This window comes from Haemaphysalis longicornis, unplaced genomic scaffold (genome assembly GCF_048455015.1).
Source record: "Haemaphysalis longicornis isolate Haplotype H1 unplaced genomic scaffold, Haemaphysalis longicornis Haplotype H1 scaffold_8, whole genome shotgun sequence".
NCBI lineage: Eukaryota > Metazoa > Arthropoda > Arachnida > Ixodida > Ixodidae > Haemaphysalis > Haemaphysalis longicornis.
Window position 1 is genome coordinate 183,842,745 of NW_027526445.1, and position 25,114 is coordinate 183,867,858.

Sequence of the window (25,114 nt, forward strand, 5' to 3'; positions counted from 1 at the left end):
CCACTGAGCCGCCGCGGGGTGCTTACTTTGTCTTGCTTAACTTTCACTTTCAAACCATGACGCCTCCGCCGCGACTGCCTCTTTGCAATTGGGTGTCATTCTATACGAAATTTCATCCTTCGGATGGGGAAAAATGAGAAATTTCCCTTTAATCTGGAAATTGCATCGCCGGAAGTCCGCTCGGGGAGCCGTGGGGCGTGCGTCACCGGGGTGCCCTTATTTGCTTATTTTTTTATCTGCGTAATGCGGCCCACTTTTGAAACAAGGTCCTTTATTAACACATTTGTCCTAAATGTTTGCGCACATGCACGAACGCGGTCAGAAAGGCGCAAAAGTTTGAAGACGGGTTTGGTACTGCCCCAACCATTGGATGGCTTGCGGTCGGTTGGGAGGTGTCGTATCTATAGGGCCACGTCAAAGCTTGCAAAACAGTGTGCGATGCAACAGGGCACAAGAGGCCGTCGGGAGCTTTTTCACCTCTTCTTTCTCTCCCCTTTCAGTGAAGACGTGCTGCAGAAGTACGAGCCTTCCGACGTGCTCCTCACGCTTCCGAAAGACGTCAAAGACTACGAGTACTTCGGCATCTTGTGCACCGAGGCCAACGTGAGCGCTTCCCCCTTCTGAAGATTCCCTATCGCGTGTGCATTCACGGACCGAATAACACCGCCTTATGAGCTGCCAATCCCCGCACCCGACAATGACCACTCCAAGGTGACCCGTAGCCCACGCACAGACATATGCAGCCCTTATCGCTCTCCCTCGGCGCTATTGATGAGCCTGCTGAGCACGAGGTCGCGGGTTCGATTCCCGGCCGCGGCGGCCGCTTTTCTAATGGAGGCGAAAAGCAAAAACGCCCGTGTGTACGAGATTTCGGCGCACGTTAAAGATCCCCAGGTGGTCAAAATTAATCCGGAGCCCTCCACTACGGCGCGCCTCATCGCCTGCGCTGCGTCGGCGCGTTAAACCCTACAATCAATCAATAGCTATTGATGAGTCAGCATTATAAGTCACTCATGTGAAAGAAAAAGAGTACTGGGAAGCGGATGAATAAGATTCATGGCAACGACGTTCCCGCGGAATGATCAGACAGACACTGATCACTGGACATATACTTTTAGGCCGACGCCTATTCTGTTCCTTGCGCTCCTATCGCGCCATTTCGATATATGACCATGAATTAGAGGTCAAGAAAGGCAGTAAGGTGCAACCTCCAATCTCCAACCGCAACCTCCAAAAAAGACCTTTAGGCGCAACCTCCAAAAAAATACCTTTTTTGGAGGTGCGCCTAAATGCCTGTGAATGCCTATAGATGCCTATTTTCAATGTCGGCCCCTGTATGAACACCATTGAGCTCGAGTGTCGCTTTCGGGTGCAGTTTGAGATTGTTATTCGCGTTACCGGCCAGCGCCGACTGTGCAGAACTCCATGCGGTTTAACCTAGTCCTCTAGTTCGACCACCCCAAACAAGACAACTGCTAGCAGCAGTAGAGTGGGACACTCATTCTCAGTGACAAGAGGCGCAATTTTGAATGAGAAAATTTGGAAATGGGGCTGGTTTGCTAATATTTCTACAATTTTCACAGTGATTCTGGGACTACGTTCCGCGTGCTCTCCAAGCAGATTTCTTCGAACACGCGCTGTCGCCTCCTCGCTTCTAGAAACATACTCAAATACAACTGTTTTTTTTTCAAAGCAACGGTTGCATATCGAACACGCTTTTGTTATCAGCTCAATCCCACATTAAACTGCCAACGGCGAAACATTACTGCGGAGCTGCGCTTTTGTACGCCTTAACAATAACAGCGCCGATGGGCTCAAGTGCGCTTTTTGGTCAAAACTCTGTTCGGCTGCTAAACACCAAAACGCTCGTCGAATATGTGAAAGTTTATTTGGCAGTGCTGGGATGCCTTGATTGTTCCATTCGGAAATGATTGTATGTGAGACACCGTCTTAGCCAAAATAACGCTTAACTCCCTTATCATGTCTCCCTGCGTTGCCATTAGGTAATTTATTCGCAACTGCTGCGCATCTCACGTTTAAGTGTGAACTTAAGTCTTTCCGATTCGTTTGAACAGTCTTTAGCATATTTTGTTAGATATTCTGTGCTAACTTCGAATGCTATCTTCCAGCTAGGCGCGTGAACTACCGTACCTAACAGTTCTTAGGTAAGAGCGTATTAATTTCTTGGTAAATTGTAGTGACTCCTGCGTTTGTTACTTGCGTATTTTTCTGTTGTGTCGCAATTGAATTGCGTGAGGCAGACATAAACCAGCGCTATTTTAATTGAAATCAGTATCCACAACCCTCAAGTATTCTTTTTCGTGCCTTTTTCACTACCTGCGACGCTCGAGCAAGCGACAGTGGCCGCGTGAACGATAACAGTGTCCTTGTTGAATCAGATCAACGGATCTTCATTAGTCCAGCAGTTTTATGGGAACATTAAACGGCAATTTTCAACTATTGGCGCCTTTGTGCCATCATAAACAACCACATTTTTGGTTTTCCTGTCCCATGTGCAGGTCGCCCACATTTTCGTTTGCAATTATTCGCATTTGTGTAAACGTTTATGGTGCCTATATTGGGGACGTTGGAAGCCTAGCACGTTGTTTTGCCTGCCAGTTTCTGGTGCCTAAAGCGTGAATTTTACTGCCTAACAATCCGGGCCGAACTACGGGTGTGAAACAAATCTCTGTGCAAAGACGTCACCAAAGGATGTCGCCATTGCGTGTTTGTCACGGCTGAACGTCTTCGTCGCATAGTCTCAGCATTCTTCACTCCACGCTCTTTAACAACTGGATACTTCGTAGCACCCTCAAGCATATTGTTGCTACGGGCGTAACAGCTGAGCGGAGGATTTTTTTATTCACAAGGCACTCCAAGTGCCCATCGGGGAGCGGTAAGCATGCAGCGAGCCGCTAACAGCGTTCTCTTCTGCCAAGCTTGGCGCGCTGTTTCTAAATGAACGGAGTGAATGGAGCTCGTGAATGGAAATCAGTTACCGGAGTCGCACTGAATGTAAATCACCTCGAGGTCCGCTTGCGCGCCCACGGGTTACGTGCGTCCGCGCAATTACTGCCGCATGGCTCTTCGCTACCCCTCTTGAACATTTAAGATAGCAGCCTTCAGTGATCAGTTAAGTGTAACGTCATCCCCTACATGCCAACCACCCGCAATACCGTGCTGATTACATCTGAATGGCCGGTGATGGTTCCCCGTTGTTCTCGAGGCATTAACAAGGCCAAATTTTTCATTTATGTGAACGTGCAACTGGCTACACAGCCATGTGGAAAAGAATGATTATGATGATGATGATGATTGCTATTGGTTTCCCCTTTGAAGCGGGTGATGACATGTCATCTTACCAAAAAGTACTAATATAACCATGTTTTACACTCTTGGTTTAATACTAGCGCTGCTTAGGGCAGGCACTAAAGCTTATGGCACGAAATACTTTTTTTTCCCTGTTACAGGTGGTAACTGTCCTAGGCAATATTCCCCTCTCGGCTATTCGTCCACCAGCATTCTAATCTTCTTTTCGTCCCCTCGACAGCCTGGAAGTTAACTTCCTCTGTGATGCCCTTAAATCCTAGGGCTTCTGGAAGCCTAATATTCCCTTCATGTAGATTTGGATGGATACCCTCACATTCTAGCACGATGTGCTGCATAGATTCTGTTTCTTTTCCGCAGACCACGCATACCCCATCATTTTGTGAATACTTCCCCACAAAACTCTTAGTTCGCAGGCAACCTGCTCTAGCCTCAAAAAGCAAAGCACTGCCCTGGGAATTATCGTAGAAATTTTCCTTTCTGATGTTCACCTTCTCAGCCCTGTACATCTCTAACGACATTTTAGCTTCCATTTTTTCCCTCTATTTATTTGTTTCGATCTGCCTTGCCTCTTTTTTTGTTACCTTGGCTGTTTTAGATTCTTCACTGTTCTTTCCGTATTTCATCGTTAGCCTTCTAGTCTTTCCTAACCACTTGCGTGTCCACGCTTTTCAACTATAGGTACCTAAAAACCTTAGCTGCCCACCTTCGTTGATCCATTGCCCTCAACATCATCTCAAAGCATATTTTACTCTGAGCTTCTCTAACTTCAAACGACGCCCAGCCCATATCTCCCTGAACTGCTTCGTTAGTTTTTCCATGTGCGCCTAAGGCGAAACGTCCTACCGTTCTCTGGTTTACTTCAAGGCCCAATAGAACGTCGGATTTTAAGCAGAGTACAGCATTCGCAAACGTGAGACCCGGAACCATTACTCCTTTCCACATTCCTCTTACTACTTCATATTTGTTATACCCCCACCGAGCTCTATGCTTCATTATAGCTGCGTTTCGCTTTCCCTTAAATTGCATGCGAACGTAGCGCCACCTTGCGGCGCCCACTCAAATTCCCGGGATCGTAAATCTGTGCGCCACACCTTCAGTGTACGAACAAACTCGTGAAAAACGAAAAAAAAAAAACATCACATCCCAGGGCTATATTTTTTTTAATATAACACGGCTTATATTTCCCGTGAAAAAATATTTTTCTTTAGTTCACTGTGAGGTTGTAAATATTGTGGAATTCCCGACTGGACGACGCCAGTGGTTGGCGACAAAAATTGCACTGGAGCGAGCTCGTGCTCCTCAATGAACTTAAAGGGACCCTGCGAAACTTGCGATAAGCGCTTTCACTCTTTCCTTCGCGTCTGGAACCGCTGCGAAAGCTATTGGCGGTGAGATCTTTGAGTGGCGCCCCCTGGCTCTGACGTCGGCTTAGGGATTCGCGCCGTTGTCGTCTGCTACACTCCGCTTGTGAGGGGCAATGTGCCTGGGCTAGAAATCGCCCGCTTCGTTGCTGTAGTGCGTTAAAAAGCGTATTTCTAGCGACTCAGTTATTTTGACAGCGTCTGACGCACCTGAATAATTTGAAGCTGTATCCCCCGCAAGTTTGCAACACACGAAGAGATAGAGAACAACTTCCTTCAGAGTATCGGTCAGAAGATCGTGTGTAACTCGTCCTTTCTTGCTTATTCGCGAGGATCAGCGATCAGAGCTTCTCGATAAGTATTCAAATTGCGTAGGCTTCCCTGCAGTATTTTTGAGATGCTCCTATGAAGACTCAACAGTCTAATACTACGTACCAAGCAGCGGCCTCTACACGCTCATCGCACAGCAGGAAATAAAGCGGCTTTCTTCTGTTTCTTTCGTTGTATCGGATTAATGTTTCTTGCTTTTTTTTTTCTGCCCAACGCATTAATTTTTCTGCGCCGTCACCAACTTCTTATTAGAAGGTTTCGGGATGTTTAGGAGCCTCACAAAGGTCGTGTGGATATTTCCTTCATTTTGTATGGCATACATTCCCTCCTTCACAAATTGGCTTTCATTACATGGCTGCGTGAAGAAGGTGCATATCCGCAGCGTGCTTTGTTTATTCACATGCAAATACAATGAGAAGGTTTGTGCTACGCCACCGCGATCGCGCCCTAAACAACGTGGTCCACAGTACTGGAAGGCGGCTTTTGTGCTCCGAATTTCTATCGTAATTATATCGTTATCATAACGAACTGACTCTCAACTCGAACAATGATGACATGATTACGGTGTTGAAGGCATGATATACTCGCTAACTAACGTAATAAATAGTATACCTGCATATATTACAAGACTCGAAACCGAAGAAGAATTCCAAGTAGCTCTTTATTGCTTTTCAACCCTTCCAGGCGCGAAGAACAAATCATATTCTACTCGGGATGGCGTTCTATGATTTCAAGAAAATTACTTTTACTCTCTTGCCCTGGACTGAGGACCCGGCCCACTAACCAGATCGATTTAATTGTTAAACAAAGTTTTCCCCTCCTCCCCTTTCTCCTCCTCCGCCTCTTGAATGCAGTTTTCCTATAACGCATATCCGAATATCGGGAAGATATGGCTGTGCAAAATGTTCCGAAATATCTCTCCAGGTCTTAACAAACATATATGTGTTACTATAAATTTAACGAAGACGTGACTCGTTTTGCTCAATAAACCTCCATACTGGTTAGATGCCTGGTATAGAATCAGCACGCGCGTATATACCCACTGGGTTATTTCGAACTCAACCTACAGTTTTTGCAGTCTATAGTGCATGTCGGCAAACTTTCATGCCTTGACAACGTAAAGCGATGTGACAAAACGCGTTTGAGCGTTCGGCAAGGTTGCAAAAAACTGTTTTACCTTACATGATTACCGGGAATCGTGATGCCTTCTGCCAAAGCCGACAGCCCTGAAGGCCTAGAATTTGTTTTGGTCTACTTTGTCGGTTACATGAGAAGCTGACGCCTAGCTCCGACTCTTCGCGCTCCGCACAGGACCGGCTTCGCAAGGAATGGGGTGGCGCCAGCAATGTTTCTCCCGTAGCGGTATCCAAAGCTATACTTTAATTGACACCATGAGCTAGGGTATGCGATTTTAAGCCTATTATTATGATAAAAAGTTACCCACACGCCAATTCTGGTGCGGACAAGCATCAGACGTTGACCGAGCGCAAAGAAACAGCAGGGAGAGCGATCCTGAGTGAAGCAGACGACAAATGCGAGAATCCCTAAGCTGACGTCACGGAGGCGCGCTTCGCAGCGCCGCCTGTGTTCGCGCTCACCGCCAATAGTTTTTGCCAGCACAGAGCTGCACTGCGTGGTTGGCTCGTCGCACCAGATACGCCTTCCATTTCTGCTTTGTTTCGTGGCTTTATTTTTAAAGTTGCCATCGAAAAGCGTTCATTGCTGCAACTTAAGGAAAACCGGCCAACAGCCGCTACATGGCGTTAGTGACGTAATTGGAGCCGTCGAACAATGTCAAGACCAGGGAAGAGAGCAAACTCTTTTGAGCAAGTTTACAAGTTATCTGATGGGCCTAGAGCAGTAATTTTTGGCTGAGGTACTTTGCGACCCCCTAATCTAAGTACTGGGAGTGTTGGGTGACTACGGTCTGCAAGCATTTAACAGTTCAAAAAAAGATAAAAAAAGTGTTGCGGGGTCCCGTTAAAGAAAACACGAATGTCGAGGAAGCAGTGACCAACCTGACGAGCATAGATTAGTGTCGGCGAAACGAATACCGCAATGCTTGCCTTGGGAGCATTTATCTTTCGGCGTCAATGCGTCGAGAACCATTGAATCAGATCTAGAACCTCGGTTATCGAAGACTAACATTGTGTTCGAGTGACGACTGCGTGATACGCTGTTCCTATCAAATACGAGGACATACAAAAACAACAGAGGGAAACGCACGCTTTACTTCTAACTTAAATAGGGCAGCCGGGCGCGGCCACCCGCTGGCGGCAACACAAGAACAAAGAAGGCGTGGTTTGCGCAATTGTTGTCGCTCACCTTGAGGCTCGGCCCCGGACCTTCGCTGGTCACCCTTCTTCACAGAGTGGACGGGCACTGAATCCTTGTCTGCGGTTCGGTTGGTGCAGGCAAACTTTGGCCACGTCCAGATTCCACAATCAAATTTCGAGTTCCCGGCGGAACAGCGGATGACCAAGCTGACTAATACCGGCGACATGACGCTGAAGGACAGTGCCACAATCGAAATAAAAAGCTTCACCTACACTGCGGGCGCAGGCGGTAAGCCCGTATTTCTCTCTCTCTCTCTCTCTCTCTCTCTCTCAGCGTCCTTTGTCGTTGACATGACACGTATCCCTGTCCGATGTGAGGGAAGTAATCTCTGACGCTCAAGGCTCCCCCCCCCGCAATGGCGTAGCCAGGGTTTTATTTGGGCGGGGGGGAGAGTCTTCGCCAGCCGCCCCTCCCTCTCCTCCCCTTCCTCCTCCTCCTTCTCTGCTGCTCCTTCCACCTCCCTCCACCATATATTCTCTCCCAATACTCAATCGGTGTTTTAGGACTTGTTCGCGTGGATCTACCACTCTGCATCTACCACGGCGTGGTTTTACAAAGGTCACAAATTTTTTTTAGAAGGGTAAGGTTGCTATATTGCGACACCGTGTGGTGCTGTTGTCGGTACATTGTCATCGGACTGTGGAGGATTGTTATCTTCTTGTGTTAAATTTCAAAACTTGCTGCAGAGCAGTTCCTACTTGAGAGGAACATCACTAGAATTTGCAATAAATTTAAAGCTGACGTTTGTTATCTATGAATATAAGTGAACTGTTTAATACCTGCACTTGTGGGTGTTCAAGAGATCTGCACTTTGAATTGCATTGCCTAAAATTGTTCACTGCCAGAAATACCTTTAATATATCAAATGTTACTCCATTCTGTCGTTCTCATTTCAACTATGGCTATTTATAGATTCTGAGGCTTCTGTGCTTTGAAATGAAAATGCCTTGGTAGACGCGAAGGCCGAGCCACCTGTTGGGTACTTTAATCAACTGCCAGAATTTTGTAATTTTCATTTGTGGCCTCAATTTATTAATGATAAAATGGCTGCGCTCCCCCTTCGTGTTTTTTTTTTTCAGATTTGTTTTTCGCGGCGGGCAAAAAGAGGAACGCCGCGAAGGACACTTTAATGAAGCTGAAGGACGAAAGCGGCAAGTAAGTGACCGCGCACGCGACACGTGACACCGTCACGACCTGCTTGATAACGGCGCCATTTTCAGTTCCGTGCCGCAACTGGGACAAAAACAATTCTATATACAGTCACATCATCTCACATTTCCGCCAACCAAAAGCCGCGATGCGTTGCTTATTACTTATTGCAATATACGTCTACCACGTGCGTCGTATGAGGAAGCAATTAACTGTAACTGTGAGGCTATACTGCCGGTCGACCTCGCAGGGAATGAGAAAAATCACCGTTTTCGCCTCGGGCTAGGCTCTGCCTTCCTAAATTGAAGACGGTAGACGGCTGTTGCCTAATGTTGGCAAAATTCTCAAATCTCCTGGACATGCCAAGGTTAGCTGACCCATTTAGGGAAAAAAATGCAGGATAGTTTGCTGAAGGTAGCTCAAAACTGTGACACTACTTCGAAGCTTCGTTAACTTAGCTCTGCTGCGTTCCAGCACACGGTAATTCCCCCTAAAGTGGCAGGTAAAGGTCACTGGCTGCTCGCACTGCTGAGATGAGAGCAACATTGCTTGTAGGATCTGAATGTTGTGGGATTCACACTTTGGTTGCTTGATTAGTTGCGGTAGTTACAGGGTGTAGTAGCTTCCACCCCGCCGTCACCCGCGCTCAGCAAACATTCCGCGCGAGCGCTGGCTGTGGTGGCTCCGTTGTTCACAGGGGCAAAAAAGGCGGGCAATTACGGGGTCAGCGTAACGGCAATCGTTTCTACCAGGTGTAATCAAGATGTCGCATACGGACTATTCGTAGGCCAAACAATAACATGACAGTGAGGCATTCAACAGCACTGGAGATGTGGAGCTGGTTCGACTGGAATACTGGTAGCAGTGGCGTATTGGGTTTGAAAACTGTTTTTATTATCTGATTGAGTGCTACCGTAGGCGGCGCGCGCCACAAGAAACTCCTCATCCGCGAGGTGGCCACGGCGCAGGAAGCTCTCCTACTGCTCAAGGGTGTGTGGTTACGGGGTTTGGGGTTGGCAAGGCACATCCAAACCAAATGAGTTGTATTTGGGGTGCCCGCGCGAGGCAGCACGGAGGGGGGGGGGGGGGGGGGTATGCAGTAGGGTAAATTTAATGGAAGACGGTGTGGTTGTGGTACGTATCGGTCCGGAGTTCCTCGCCAAATGTGTGCATGGGCTGCACCTAGGGATAGATGTGGGAACGGTAGGGCACTGAGGGACGCTCGGTAGTGATTAGAGGGACTCCAAAGGCTGAATGACATTTTGTTTTAACCGAACGATCTTACGTTTAGTAGCTCTCTCGGCGTTTGTTCGACGAGCAACGATGCGTTGTTTGCTGAGAAATAAGCAAACAAAGCTGCCATTTCTATCACCCGCTTCCCTGCCATTTTTTTTTTTTCGTAACGCAGCCATTGCGTCAAAAACTAGGAGCGAAGCACCGGCAGCAGCGCCGGTGCGGTCTAAAGCGTAAACGCTAGCAGTGGTAGCTTTTACGTCTCCGAGCCATAGCCGACATGGCCGACGACGGCAACTTTTCTCTGGCCGGGGAGGCTGGCTTGCACTTTTATTTTTCAGAGAGAAATGCTTTTCTCAGCTCCCGCGGCAGATGTGCCCACCTACACCGGACACTCAGAATTCACCGCGCCTGTCGCGAACGAAGAAGCGTCAAGCGCCGTTTCAAATATCGTGCAAGAGCGGCTGCCCCGCTAGGCGTCGCTCAAGCGGGAGGTTTTATCTCAACTCGTCTGGCGATAATCTCCATCTCATATTCTCTTCTGTCACGCGATGCGCCAACCTGGCGTAAAATACACACTCGCTTCCCGCCACCGTCTCGAGAGTCCTCGTGGCCGACCCACACGTAACAAGGGTAGATCTATGCGCTCACGATTTACGGATTATAACAGCGGCTCGCAGCGAACGAAGAGCACAAGTTCGGATCGGTCGGATAACTCCTGTAGTAAGAACCCTAACCTTTCACGGGCGATAAGGTTCGAACCTGGCGGGGGCACGCCTCACCGATAGCAAAATCCACGCGCGGGGAACGCGTTAGAAGCTCAGGCGGGTCGCTTAAACGTTTGCAGTGCATCTAGTTTCTTTTGCCGCTTCTAGGCGGAGATGTTGCTTGCAGAATCTCGGCGCTCACCGTGGTTGGTTATTGACTTCGCTAAAAGCGCACCAACGCGTTTCCAAACCGAGACTGAAAGCATGATAGCTGACAGGCGTGAGGGAAGCAGAGTTTGTTAAACCTGCAGTCTGCGTTTGTAAATAACGTCAGCTCCGAGAAAGCTTTGATTTACATTTCTTTCACGTGCTCAGCCACTTATGAATGGTGTACTTTGGTGCAAAATCATTTATAAAAGCTTCTCCAATGAGCTCTCGCCCTGCACAAATGTTGTGACGTCACAAACCGAGTACCCGAAAGCGTGCGCGGCTACGGGACCTGTTTTCACGCTTCTGGCGTTTTCTGCCTCGGTGAACAACGGCGAGGTTCGAGAAATGGTGCATTTGGATTCTCGGTACCTTAATCCGTCGATACAGGACAGCTTGTTTCCGCCCTTTCGTGCCCCTTCAATTAAGAGTGTCGGAGTAGTTTTATGAGAGTGAGCGCAGGACCGGAGGCCCATAAGTGGTTCGTCTTTTTCCCCTTCTGGGACTGCACAGTTCGTAAGATCGCGCTCAGTGGCATGCGCCACCTCACTTCCAGTTAGTGACGTGTGGGCTGGAATACATGCAATGCGGGTCTGTGACAGTTCTGGCCCTTGATGGGGGATGGTAGCTGCGAGGCCGCTGATGTTCCCCGTTGCGAACCGTCGACAGGTTGTCTGTGAGTCGGTGAGCGCGGTAACGTTGGTGGCCGGGGCGTGCACCACAGCTAAGGCGATGTCCGCTTTTCAGCTGTACTTGTAGAGCTGGTAAGAAATGTTGCTGTTGCCAGTGTGCTGCCATTCGCCCTAACTACTGCAGCCGCACAGGTGGCTCGCGGCGCCCGTGTGGCATGCTTCGGCGTCTGTGGCATAAAGCCGTGCGCGGTGTCGCCTGCGGCCAACATTGTAAGTCGGCTGCGTGTGCATTGGAACTGGGAGCCCCGTATGGCAGCTCGTTGGATCGCTGTCATGCGCTGCAGGGTGTCGATTGTTGGCGGAAGGGAGTAGCCACGAGTGCTTTGCACATGTTGCCCTGTAGCAGTTAGTCGAAGTCTTTGATCCTGTCGGTTGGTGTGGACTTCAATTAGTTCGGTCAGTGTGTTGCGCAAGCCAAGCTGGAGGAGGTTCAGTGGAACCCCGCTGATACGTCCCCCGGACTTCCGACGACCCGCTTCTTACGACGGCTCACCGCGGTCCCGATAAACTCCCCATAGAAACAATGCATTAAAAACACCGATAAAATGACGCTCGGTGCACGCGGTCCCTTTCATACGACGGAGCCTGGCGCGGATAAACCGGCGTTTTTCCACTAGATACGCGGCCAATTTTTTCTTGAGGCGCGCACTCCCCACAGCTGCTCGTCTGCTTCTTTCCTCCCCGCCACTTTCCCTCACTTCTTGGCCTTGTATTTTCCTCCTCTCCACTTTGCGCCGCCGAGTTTTGAGCGACGCCAGGCACGAATGGGACTCTAACTCAAACAGCTACGCTGTTAATACGCCTCATGGTCGTCTTCCAATCTCCCCGGCGAAAGTGAAAGAAGATGATAACATAGTTTCATACTAATATATACTAGAGGGAAATCTGGCGCCACTGTCTAGGAAAGCCGCGCCACTGGGTTCCAGCACACTGCGGCATCCCTGGAAATGAGAAAGTGCACCGACTAGCACGCGCACATTTACTCTCCATGCCAGCTCGGAGCCCCTCCCCTCTCGTGGCTACGAGGTCCTTGCCCATCCCTCAAGAAGCCCATCCCACGGCTGAACGGCAGCTTAGTCAAACGCGCCGGACAGCTTACCTCGTAGCTATGGCCAACCCCCTCCAGATCCCTGCAGTTCCTGCCCGTGAGTTCTCCCGGCGGGAAACTGTGATCATCCGACGGATTCAGACGGGAACACTGCTCAGACCGTTTTTGCTCCACCGTTTTCATCGCCGTGGGGCCGCTCCCAGTGTCCCCAGCACCTGCAGCACTTGCCATACCAGAGAAGACCTACAACATCTAGTGTGGGACTGCCCCCGCTACAGTATTCCTCGGTACCGTGCCCTCACCAACATGCGACTTGGACCCTGGCCCACGTCTCTCCAGTCCTGGTCCTGTCCTGTCCGCCACCAAAAGCTCCTGCTGGGTACGCTACTAGCTTGTGGCGCGCCCTGCTGCTTTTTCTGTTGGACCCCGCAGCACCAGTCGTTGGCGACCGGCTTCGTGGTGACGCGCAGGACAGTACGGTGGCTATGACTCCAGGCGACCATAGTGTTGCGTCCAGGCCGCTGACGCAGTGAATGGCGGCATTATCCTTTCCCACTTTCCCCTTCCCTACCAATCCCCTACCGACCCATCGATCCATAGCAGCGCGCAAGCGCAATAAAATGGAATAAACGTGTCTTCAATCAATCAGCGAACGTTCCGCCATGTACGGGCAGGCACGTTCCACTTGTCCTTGGCATGGCTCATAAAGAGGCTGAAAAGTTGGCTCTCGCTAAAAAGCAACAATATTACTATAGAAGGTTCATTAAATTTGCTTTTTTATTATAAAATTGAACCACGAATAAGGTTAATGTGTCCTTGATCATTTAGAAGCTTTATGTACGATGAACAAGAAAAAAAATGTTACCCTTTTTTGTTGATTTTGGCTTCGAGACAAAAAAGAAGCCATATGGCTAGCTAAGCCAGGTAGGCGAGGAACGTCGATAGCGGCAATGGCACCGTCCACGGCGGCCCGCGACACCAGCGACAGATTTCCCTCTAGTATATATTACTATGAAACTCCATGGATGAGAACAGGCACTCGGGAAGATGGCGGCAGTCGAGTGAAATAGGTTTCTGGTTTGATCTGGGCGTCGTGAAGCGTGGGCTTCTAACATCAAATAAACATGTAGGGGAAGCGGGAAAGCGAAATGCCAGCTTTTATTTTTGAATCTCGTTAAACGAGGCTTCGCTGGGCGTCGAACTAAAGCTGAGGGATGTACGAAAGGAATGATCTTAAAGTTAAAACTGAGTTCGCCAGCCTCCAGTGTGCCTTTGGGCATTTCCTCCAATGGTTTTACCAAGTTATCCACTTTATTGCCGTCCACGCTATTGAAACTACGTTGGCTAATCAGAATATAATTTAGTGGGGGAGGTATAACATAAAGGGAAAACCAAAGAAAAAAATTTGAACGAACGCCCTATATTAAGGGGGTGCCTTCTACAAAATCTACAAGGGTATATCAAATGGCCTGGTCATCATGGGCGCAGCGGCTTGAAGTAGATGCGCGTTTCTTTCGGCATAAAAAGAATCATTTCCGTTAGGCTGAGCCCGTGACATCGGCCCCCTCCACCCCCTGTGTTCAAATGGCTGGTGGAATGAGCACTGGTAAGGTGATTGTTAAATCCTGCATGAAGGAAACGGCCGGCCCGCAGTTTCGAAGTGTGTGTCAATATTTCGCCCACTCGCTAATGTCCGCCCACTCGATATTCGCCTAGTAAATATTGGCGAATATTTATTCGCGAGTGGGTTTTGCGGTGAGGTGGAGGAAGGCGAACGGTCCACTGAATTTTGCTGTCGCCGATGACATGATGCAGCTCATCTGGCCACTGGTCAGCTCCCGTAGTGCGAACTTCGCGCGGCGGGGTTCGGTCGCTGGCGGCGGAACCGCCCGACGTTCACGTGTTTCGTATAAGTACGCAATATTCTCACCATAACTGTTGGCGCGTGCAGGGACGCGAAGGTCGGATCCTATAACCAGAAGGATATCAAGCTAAATCTGCCAGACGGTCACCACTGGAACGAGTTCGAGTGGTTCGTGTTGTACAACTTTTCCGGCTTCGGTGGATCCGTGGCAGAAGTGGATATACCCCTAGCCACAGCCGAGAAGCTGCCCGTGCACAACCCCAAGTCCAACGTCAAAAAACCAAGCAAGTCAACGCCAACAGTACTGCGAAGCTCTGCCATTGCGGAACGGGATAGAGGGCTTCCAATGGGGGAATATTGCCAGCCGAGATTTCCTGAACGCTCCCGCAAACGCGTAAATGCGAACGCCGCCTGCTATCCTAGTACACCTAACGAATACGCAGAAAGCATTTGTTGACCATACCTATAGAATAGCATCGAACACTATGTAGGGCATAGCCCACGGAGGAAAGGGGAAGCCGGACGGGTGGCGCCGCCCTTCGGCGATCCTTTCGTTACTAGAGCGGGCCGGATTAATGGAGTGCGCCATATAGCTTCATACTAATAACTAATTAGAATGAAACAACGGAGTGCGCAGCCTGTCGTTGGTTTTTGTGGAGTTTGCTTCTTTGAGATGTTTGTGTTTCCACTTTGATATCTCCGGTGCTACGACATCTAGATAAGCGCGTTGTGATGTACGATGCTCTAACAGCTACGGAAACTCCTCAGAAGCTTCAAGGTCTACTCATTTTTACCGCTTTCCATCACAACGGCCTGCACACTATCATGGACAGTGGGACGCCTAAATACGGTTGGTTCAGAAAGACAAGAACGTATGCATAAGTTTGATCACTTAGTGATCGCGGAAACGTTGTTAGACTCCATATAATTTTCTTGTGACCGGAAGCTTTGGGCCTTCTGTTTCGCAAGAGTGACGGCACGGGAACATTATAGCCGAAGCCGCACTCCCGCGTCTGTTGGCATGTTTTCGACAATCAGAAGAATCTAACGAATCATACAATGCTTGTAAACGTCAGAGCTGACGCTTACAAGTTTCAGGCCGACATCGGGAGGTGTGACGTTAGTATTGCGTCGCTACGGTTTAAAACGGTAGACGGGAGAGGTAGATTTGTCAAAAAGCGTCGTGCACCGGACGATGCGGCTCATGCCTGCTTCAGGGTTGGAGTTGTGCTCGATGCGCCTGGGGTGCCCGCGCTGGGTTTCGGTCCATCCTGGTTAACCACGCGGCCCTGGAGGAAGACGGTAGGCAAGCTAGTGTTGGCGTCGGGATCCTCTGGGAGGAAGGTCATCAAAGTTCGGTCCCGATCACCATGATGCCAGTTGGCTCAGGGCGAAGGGGCCGCGAATTGTGATGCGTCCCGCATGGCCGCAGCCACTGGCATCCTTGCTGCTCTCCCGGCTAGTTCCTGGTCTCGTTCCGGTTTTCTCGGCACAAAATCTTGGGTCGGGAGGAGGCAGGAAGCGTATTTCGGGGTCATGGCTTAACGGCATTTAATCGGCTTCTTCGTGGCCGCGCTTGTGTGGAGGCGGTGATGATAGTGAAGGCGCGTACCTCTGCACGGTATGCGACATGCTGCTGCATTGGCAAAGGCATCCCCGAACCGGGGTCCATCGCCTCCTTCATGTAGGGGTCGCGCGGTGGGCGAGCGGCAAGCAGAAGCAGCCGGCTTGGTGTTGAAGAAGAAAAGCCGAAGGCAAAGCGGAACTGTTTTACTGTATGGCGAGAAATGGACAGCGACGATACAGGAACAGCACCCTTCTGGGGGAGCTTACAGCATGACTCGAACAGGGCAACAGCATGATTCGATTCGGCCAATCGAATACATCTTGCGCTGGGAGGAATCGCGCATTTATAACACGAGGTGCTAACGGTAAAACAGCTTTCCTAAGCCCTATACTGAGCACTAAACACTTTCCAAAGCAGGACAGTGCTTTGAACTCGCACCGAACACAGTACAGACACACCAGAACGCTCTTTTCCAGATTTGTGAGAGCCGCCGGTAGCGTCGCGCCTTGATTGTGAGGAAAGGGGGACAGATCTCTCCGAGCGGCAGCCACACGCAGATGCACTCCTCTACGCAAATCAGCTTCGGTACAAGAGCAGCACTGTGGTCAGTTTCATGTGGAGGCAAGAGTGTACCATTTGCGGAGTTCCGGGTGCGCAAGTGGCATTATAGACAGGGCGGCCGGGGGAGTTTAGGTGGAGTGGCAAAGAGGGCAGGAGTTTGATACGAAGTTTACCGCTTACCAAAATTAGGCTTTGAAAGCCGACGCGCTGTTCGGGTAACATCGCAGACATTTAGCTAACCATACCATGGATTAATAAAATCTTAACGAATGTATTGGGCTACACTTAGTGTAGTGTTATCCAGTTCATCCCCGCCGCCCAGGAGAAACCGATCGGAAAAAAGCCCATGTGCTAAGTAGTGCAGCAAAATATTATTTTTGAGGTTTTATTGAAGCAAGTCATGCGCAGTAGCAGGAGAACATTTCCAAAATATATCCTTTAGAAAAACGTTTTCTTGCTATATACTGACACCCTGTGTTTTCTGCGTGCCTGTGTGCGTGCGTGTGTGTATGTGTGTGCGCGCGCGCGTGTGCGCGTGTGCATGTGTGTGTCTACGTGAGGGTGTGCCCGTGTGTGCGTGCGTGCATGTGCGCGTGTGCGTGCCTGCGTGTATATATATATATATATATATATATATATATATATATATATATATATATGTGTGTGTGTGTGTGTGTGTGTGTGTGTGTGTGTGTGTGTGTGTGTGTGTGCTTGTAATCCGCAGAATCGGCATTTTTGTTGTATCTTTGAAGAAAAATTCTGCCTAACTTCGCTCTTGTATGTATGGAGAAAGTGCACCCAAAATGAAATTTAAACCCAAAATGTGCGTTTTATTCTGTACCACAGCAGTATCAGTCATGCCGTAAAAGAAACCCTGGTTGGTTTCCTCTGTCTTTTTGTGTGCATTCTCTATTTGTCCTTGGTTAGTCGAGCTACTTTCCACCAACTATATATTAACTCGCGAAGAATAGACACCGGCATGTTCCTCCTTTCCTGTTTTTTTTTAAATACCTTTCAGCAGCCCTGCAAAACTTTCAGTGCTCATTTTTTTGCATTTCGTCCGCGAAACAACAAAGTGTACTTTGTCTTGCGACGTGAAGAATTTCTTAAAGTTCAGCTTTGACGGTCATTCCGTGTTGACTGCGCCTTGTAGTAGTCGTCTTACGTGCAGTGCTTGGCGGTGGAAAGTTGCAGTAGTAGCCTACAAGAGGTCAGCCTCCACTGGCCTCTCAAGAACGCATCGCTCCGAGTGGCTGTGGTGGCGCTCGTAATGGTTGGTGGAGCCAGCGTTTCTTCTACGTACGGCCTCGTCGGTGCGGATAACTCATTTGGAGTAAAAAGCTTTGCTGCACGCTATTCATTTTGCAGCTACCTATCGTTCTCAGCACCAATTACTACGCGTGAAAGGTGGCTACGTGGATATGCCGTCTTCATCGTTACAGGTGTAATTTTCAAAGACGACGCTCTTTCTAAGGGTACTTCAGTAGAAAAATAACAACTCTGGACTGACTGACTGTCCGTCTGTCCGTCTGTCTGACTGTCTGACTGTCCGTATTTGTATACGCAGAACATTCGCAAACCGCTAAATATAGTACACTGCTTCATACTCGTCGACATTGTTTAGCAAAACAAAACATTAGGAGTGTTTGAGCAAAACATCAATACATAAGTGGTATTTGGAATGTTCGTTTATATAAAAATAAAAGGCTGCTCGTTTTTGCGATCAGAAATAAACACGCGTCGAAAACAATATTTTAGCCACAAAATACAAAAGGGAGCTAGCACTGGAACGTATACACCTCGTGGCGGCATTCCAAATCCAATATAGAGGTTTGTAATGGATGGCGCGCGAGCTGTGAAACGCTGAAAAATGTAATTGGCTTGAGCGAACGTCCACAGTGTTTATCGCTGGAAGAGTGAGTGAGTGAGTGAGTGAGTGAGTGAGTGAGTGAGTGAGTGAGTGAGTGAGTGAGTGAGTGAGTGAGTGAGTGAGTGAGTGAGTGAGTGAGTGAGTGAGTGAGTGAGTGAGTGAGTGAGTGAGTGCGTGAGTGAGTGAGTGAGTGAGTGAGTGAGTGAGTGAGTGAGTGAGTGAGTGAGTGAGTGAGTGAGTGAGTGAGTGAGTGAGTGAGTGAGTGAGTGAGTGAGTGAGTGAGTGAGTGAGTGAGTGAGTGAGTGAGTGAGAGGAGACGCACTCACGTGGGAAAATCGGCAGAAGACATCGTCTTTCGACGACGCTTGCCGCGAAGCGAGCTGACACGCGGCCTATTATTTTCCTCAAGTACGCATGCGACGTGGGACACAGCGCGCTTTGGAGTTTCCACTTTACATAAACGAAATTATGCTCATGGTTCTAAGCCTCTCGTCACATAGTTCGCGCGTCTTCGCGCATGTGCCGCACGAACATTAGAATATATTTGAGTATGCGGTGGCAGCAAGAAAGGGTGGCTGATCGGAGAGTGGTAGAGTAGGGTTAGCGTTGATCGCTCACTTCATCATGGTGGAGATGCACTGCCGCGTCTCGACTCTCGACTGATAGCAGTCGGGGTAGCCTGGTCAGAGGACAGTGCCGCTGCTGTTTCAATGGCCCGTTTCTGGCGTTCACAAAACGCTGAAACTTTGACTCTAAAACGCAAACGACCTTCTTCGTCATTGTTATGGTCATCATGAGCTTCATATCCTGGGCGCTGCAGACAGCAAGAACGAGGGACCTCATGGAGTCGCCCCCTCCTGGCTTGTACTCCTGGCGGCCATTGCGTGCCTGGCAGCTTCTACATTCGTGTGGCGGCGCTCAGGTAGGCGGCTGAAATGTATGCAGCCTCCTTTCTCTCAAAAGTGATTCTCTTGATTGTGATACGCTAAAAGGAGGGCGACGGGTCGTTTTTACTGTGCTTAAGCGAACAAGACGTAGACCAGTTTTTATTGTAACCAATTTGAAGACATATACGATTGATGAACGACTGCATTTACGTGACTCCGGAATATAGAGTGAGCATGGTTGTGGACGAGTAAGCTGTCAGAAAATAAGTGAAAGCATGAGCATGATAGTGTCGAAGTCAGCAACCGCAGTGCCTGAATACTTGTAGTACGTTGAAGATAGTTTACATGCAACTAAAGTAGCAAATAAGAGTGTATATTTCTAAACGAAAAGCTGTTTAAAAACTGGGTGTCAAACGCGCCGGAACTAGCGCTGCGCTATGAGGCACACAGTAGAGGCGGGATCCGGAGTTAATTTTGACCATCTGGGATTCTTGTACGTGCGCCTAAACCTCAACACACGGTCGCTTTCGCTTTTCGCCTCCATCTGAAAAGCATCCACCGAAGCCGGAAATGATTCCGCGTCCTTGGGGTCAGCAGCAAAAAAGCTAACCAGAAAAGCTAAGCCTATAAGAAAACTCTGGTACTAATAATTTATTATGTTAGCGTCCATGATTGGTGTACTGATTGCAGAACGATTAAATGAGTATAAAACATAAAACGTCTTTCGACGCCTGTTTTCGAGATGATAGGCGCAGCGTGGTATAGTCGCGCGAGGTTGGAGAAACAGCAGAGCTGGCAGCCTATCTCTCTTAGTCGGAAACTCGGCTTCGCACCTCTCATGGATTTCCGAACTTTCCGCTGAAAGTAATCCAAGACTGGCCGGCACGGATCGTTTAGTCCGTAGGCTTTCACATCTTTCCCTGTGGGCACCCTGTTAGCGTGCACTAGAACCCGCAGCAACCGCCTTCGCGAACTCGGTGTCTGTAGCGCGAACTCGGCGTCTGTAGAGAGATCACGCCAGGAACGCTGGTCATTGTGTTCCCGAAGGTCGAGAAGACCGGTACCAGGATCTCCTCACGAGGCGCGAGTTCACGTCTGCGCGGTTTTTTTAAGTGCGAATGCACTTTATAAGCGACCCCAAACCATCCACCGCCGGCGGCGGCGGCGGCGGCGGCGGCGGCGTCCGCAGTCCTCCTCTCTATATATAAAAAAAAACAGCATCCGGCGCCAGGTTTCGATCCGAGGACTTTGCGGCCGCAGCGCGACGCTCTACCGACCAAGCCACGGACGCGACGCTGATATCAGTGTTAGTGACGCGCCTTATATCTTTAACGCATTCAAACTACGTCGTCAGCGGCGTGCGTTGGCGACTCAGCGGCGTTATAGCGGCTTGATAACTGCGTGGTGTACACGTGATACTACAAACCCGATGGAAGAGATGGAAGAGAAGGCGGCGAGGCGGTGGGCTGCGGGGGCCGAGCGCAAGCGCCGCAAGCGGGCCGACAACCGTGCATTCGCACTTTCACATTCTCCCCCTCGGGGAAATGCGGGGGAATTTTAAAGAAGGTAGTCTTTCTTGGGTTGCTTAAAATACTTCTGCAACGCTTCCGATAAACGCTTTTTTTCTTGGTATTTTGTTTCTTAGCGCTATACGGCGGAACTAAAAGCTTAAAAAGCTCTGCTGTTAAAAAAATGTGTGCCTGAAAACGACACTAAACATTCTGTGATGGCATGCTTTAATATTGTGAAAGGATTCTGTAAGCGGCTGGGTAGGTTTTTTTTTTTTAAGCGAGAACTCTACTATGCCACATCTTGTGGCGAAAGGGAACGATGAAACCAGGCGAGCTGGGCAAGCAGGCAGGGCTCCGCTCTTTATCACAGGCTGTTCAGATGCGAACGTGGTGACATTCTCCGCACTCAGGACGGCGCTGTATGAGCATTTCCACTTCGTGCCGAGCACTTTCATGGTGCATGGGTCACCTTCTTTCGTTTCGGCAGCAACTGTATCTTTCTTGAAATGATGTCGCAAGGAAGAAAGGTTCGAGGCGTTCTGGCTCTTGATTTAGGATCACTTCATTCCGGTCGTTTTGTCTGCGAATCCCATGTTCGAACTGTTATACAGCGAGTTCGTTGAACACGAAGTTTCCCGAAGCGCACTGATTCCCTAAGGACATGAAAGAGTGCGCTCGAGGGAGAGGTCGAAGGCGTTGGGCTGTCGAGTTGAGAACCTTGTACAGACCATCCCAGAACCATCTCCATGTCTGTGAGAGTGGCAGAAATTGTCGAAACTTGCCCTTTTACCACTTTCTAATACCCGTCTGGCCCGATCAATGCGCTGACCTGGTTCTCTCGAAACGTAGGGGCAAGTCGGGCATCAGCTGCAACTAGACCCTGATCAGCCATCGCAAGAACGATTTATTCCCTGACTGGCGGGCTTGTGACGGTGCCGATGTTGGGCTCGACTGTGGTGTGCTGGTCATCATGCTGGCTATTAAGCGTCAAGGGGACTGTTTCATGTATACCAAGCGCTCTCGGACGAGTGTTTCCGAACGTAGCAAGCGTTAGACCTTCGACGCCCGTGACGGCACAAACGAGTGTTCGGGATACATCACGTCGAATGGAGGTCCGCTGACTTCCAAAGTCCACCAAAAAGCGAAGGAGTAGCTGGCGGCTCGTGCCGAGGCCTCGTGCCGAGGAGTACTGGCTTTGGTCCTGCAGCGCTGGTCGAAGTGGACGTCACTGCGTTGGCTGTCTCGAGTGTCACACTGTCGCACCGACTATGATCTGGCCTTCTGCTGACAGGCTCGAACCTTCCCGCAGGGCGTTGGATGTTGCACAGCGTCGTGAGGCGCCGACGTGAACAGAGTCCGGAGACCAGGCTGTTCGCTGACCTCACTGCCTTGCACGATGGTTGCACTTGCCACATCTGAAGCAGCACTTGCTTGCCTGCAGAAGCTTCCGCTTCTCTTCTGGCGATATTGTTGCTGTGCAGTAGGTGATGACATGGTCCCGAGCGTTGCAAAGTTGACACCCGGGTAACCCCGAAGACGGAGGCTGCGTGCCGATAGTCATCGCGGATGGCGGATTGATGCGTGGAGGTGACAAGGGGGTTAAAAAAATTGGAGGTGATGACTGCCGTCTGCCCTGGCCGCGGCGCGTGGACGGAACAGAACTATTGATTGTGGGGTTTAACACACCGACGCAACGCAGGCGATGAGGCGTACCGTAGTGGAGGGCTCCTGATGAATTTTGACCACCTGGGGATCTTTAACGTGCACCGAAATCTCGTACACACGGGCGTTTTTGCTTTTCTCCTCCATCAGAAAAGCGGCCGCCGCGGCCAGGAATCGAACCCGCGACCTCGTGCTCAGCAGCGCAATCCCTTAGCCACTGAGCCACCACGGTGGGTCGGAACAGAACTATAGGACGCGCTCTCCTCTCGAATTTCCACCTGGACACGGAGGAGGTCCAAGATTACTTTGATTTCCTTGTACCCGGCGGAAGTCCTGAGTTTCGGAGACCTCAGATGCGTCCTTCTGCGCCTCCTTCAGCCTTTGCCGGCACAGAAGGCCGAGATCGTGCGGCAACGTGCGTAGCAGAACGCGGTGGAGGACGATTGAGTACTGGTTCGGAAAGATCCACAAGCCCTCCAACGCGTTTATGCGAAACGTGACTCTGTCGTAGAGGACCCGCAATTTGGCGGCGTCAGCCGAACGGCGAGCAACTTGTCTAAATTCTCATCCACCAGAAGATCCCTACACCCGAAACGGTTTGTAATATGACTTTGAAAGCGAAGTCATGGTTCTTGTCGGCCAGTCTGATGCCATCGATCGCGTCCTTGGCGGAACCGGTCAAGTAGGATAGCAAGTATTTAAACTTGTAGATGCGTGGCAAGGTTGTGCTCAAGTGGATGCTGGAATTGTACTCGCAGGCGCGTGCGAAGGGCGCAGATGCGCTAGTCGTGCTCAATCGCGTTCAAAACGTGAGCATCAAATTCCTTGTTGGTAAGACTTGCCTGAATCTGATTTTCAAGTTCATGCAAGGCTCGCTGCTTGTCGAAGATAATGCCCAAACGCGTCTGCAAGTCAAGGGTCGGTGCTACCGGGTTCTGCCGAACAGTGTCGAGTTCCGTCATCCTCTTCGTGACTGTGGTGCGGAGAACACCCCGGCGGCGACAAAGCGGGGCGCAAGTCGGCGGGACCGGACGGCTTGAGGTTTAGGGACCAGAAATTTGTGTGGCGAAATGGAACGATGAAACCAGGCGTCCAGCTATCAAAGATTCCAGCGAATCGACTGCCGCGTTAGCTCCGCTCGTGGAGCGAGCTCCATCTGGCTGCGCTCGTGGTACCCTTCTTCCTCTTTATTTAACAGATCTTTAAAGGTGATTCATGGCGTTGCAAGTGAGCTCCAGCCTCCGGCACGCACGCTGAAGCTTTCTTATCGCCTACCTCGCTTACGTAACTAGGCAACATCGAAAAGGCTGCTTTGCCTGCGATTGATCGCTCACCACTGTCTGTTCTGTCTTTTCGCGCACTTTAGAGCAAGCGAACCACGTGAATAGGTGAAGATTCATCGGCTGCTTTGCCTGCGCTTGGTCCCTTAGTGTTGCCGTCGATGGCGCGCTGTCTGGGATGCCCTTCAGGGCAAGCGAAAGGATGGATTCCATCATCCAGTAGATATAGCTATAGACAAACTGTAGATATAGCTATAAACAAAGCTATAGTTGTAGGCTAGCTTTAGATATAGCTATAGACAAAACTACAGAAAGACAAACTTTCATGAAACACTATGTGAAGAGTCCTAGCTTTCGCTCGTGATACCTATAAGTTTAGAAGTGGTGATACCGAGTCATTTCTTTCCTTTAGAGTAGTTTTACAACGCATTCATTTATAGTTCACCCTGAGGTCACGGTATATACTCAAACGCTTTTTTTCTTTTCCAGGCGTTCGCCAACATTCCAAGGAGTGCTGACGGGTCCGGCGTAGATGCCGTATGCGTTCAACCGTGGAAGTGCCGCATCCGCACTTTGAAAAACCTTTTTCGGGGGATTTCGTTTCCTTTTTTCTTTTTCGTAACTAAGGAAGGCAGCGCTCCTTACCTTCTGTTTTGCTGAATTTTGATCATTATGTAATAATATGTTGTTGTGTCTTACCATGACGCCATCATTCCCCCGTGAAAATAAAGCGCCTGGAATAAGGTGCGCGATACGTCTGTAACATTAACAACATGTATGTAAACATACGGTGAAGCATGCAAAGTGTATCCTGCTAGGAGTCTGTCTCTACAAAGAATTTGGCTCTCGCGCTGTCGATATTTCATTTCCCGTCCGCGTGCTTTCTTTATCTGTGGACACAAAGTGGCAAATTCTGAACTAAAACACACCTATCAACGCACACTGAAATTAGTTTAGTAAGCCAGCATAAAGTGGAAATACCTGGGTTTAATATACAGGACAAAACCTTCGCCGCATATCTGTTGCAAATTGTCACCGCAACTGGGCGTTTGCCAAAAAAAGTAGATGGTCATTTTTGCCGATAACCCCTGAAGAGGATATGTCACCGTGAAGCGTGTGAGCAAACACAAGTCATTTAATCTGCCGTTCAACGCAAACCAGTCATGACAGTCCGATGTGCGGCTTTTGCCGCCATCAGTGCCAGGAACGAGCCAGAGCCTTGAACTCAAACACAGAACACAGCAAAATTTATACATAGAGTTCACGTACATTTGCATAAAATAGCGCGGGAAGGTACTTGGGTGAATAAAACAGGAGCCAGAGGATGTTAGATCAATTTCCTAGCTAATTAGCGGAATCAAGCTTGCAAGGGCTGCAGTTTTACTCTAGTGGACGAACATAGGGCTCTCCGCTTACCTCCAGCGCCGTAGACTGCCTGTGTAACAAGCCAACCTAAACGAGCCGACCACGAAGGACAGTGGTCCGATTGCATGGGGGCCCACGAAGAAGTCTTCCACC

The 25,114-nt window shown here is 49.6% G+C and overlaps 1 protein-coding gene across 2 annotated transcripts in view; it reads left to right on the forward strand.

Moving 5' to 3' along the window:
* The window catches only part of LOC144149192 (protein Skeletor, isoforms B/C-like), a 39,545-nt gene extending 15,158 nt beyond the window's left edge, over positions 1-24,387 (forward strand). The window contains exons 4-9 of one of the 2 annotated variants that reach the window (XM_077680718.1): positions 501-603; positions 7,436-7,586; positions 8,438-8,513; positions 14,346-14,546; positions 19,081-19,178; positions 24,086-24,387. In XM_077680718.1, the coding sequence (XP_077536844.1) occupies positions 501-603; positions 7,436-7,586; positions 8,438-8,513; positions 14,346-14,546; positions 19,081-19,178; positions 24,086-24,114 (658 nt within the window). In that variant the 3' untranslated portion in view covers positions 24,115-24,387. Of the gene's footprint in view, positions 1-500; positions 604-7,435; positions 7,587-8,437; positions 8,514-14,345; positions 14,547-19,076; positions 19,179-24,085 lie in introns of both variants that reach the window. The other variant, XM_077680719.1, reaches the window with a different exon arrangement.
* The last annotated feature ends 727 nt before the right edge of the window (positions 24,388-25,114 follow it).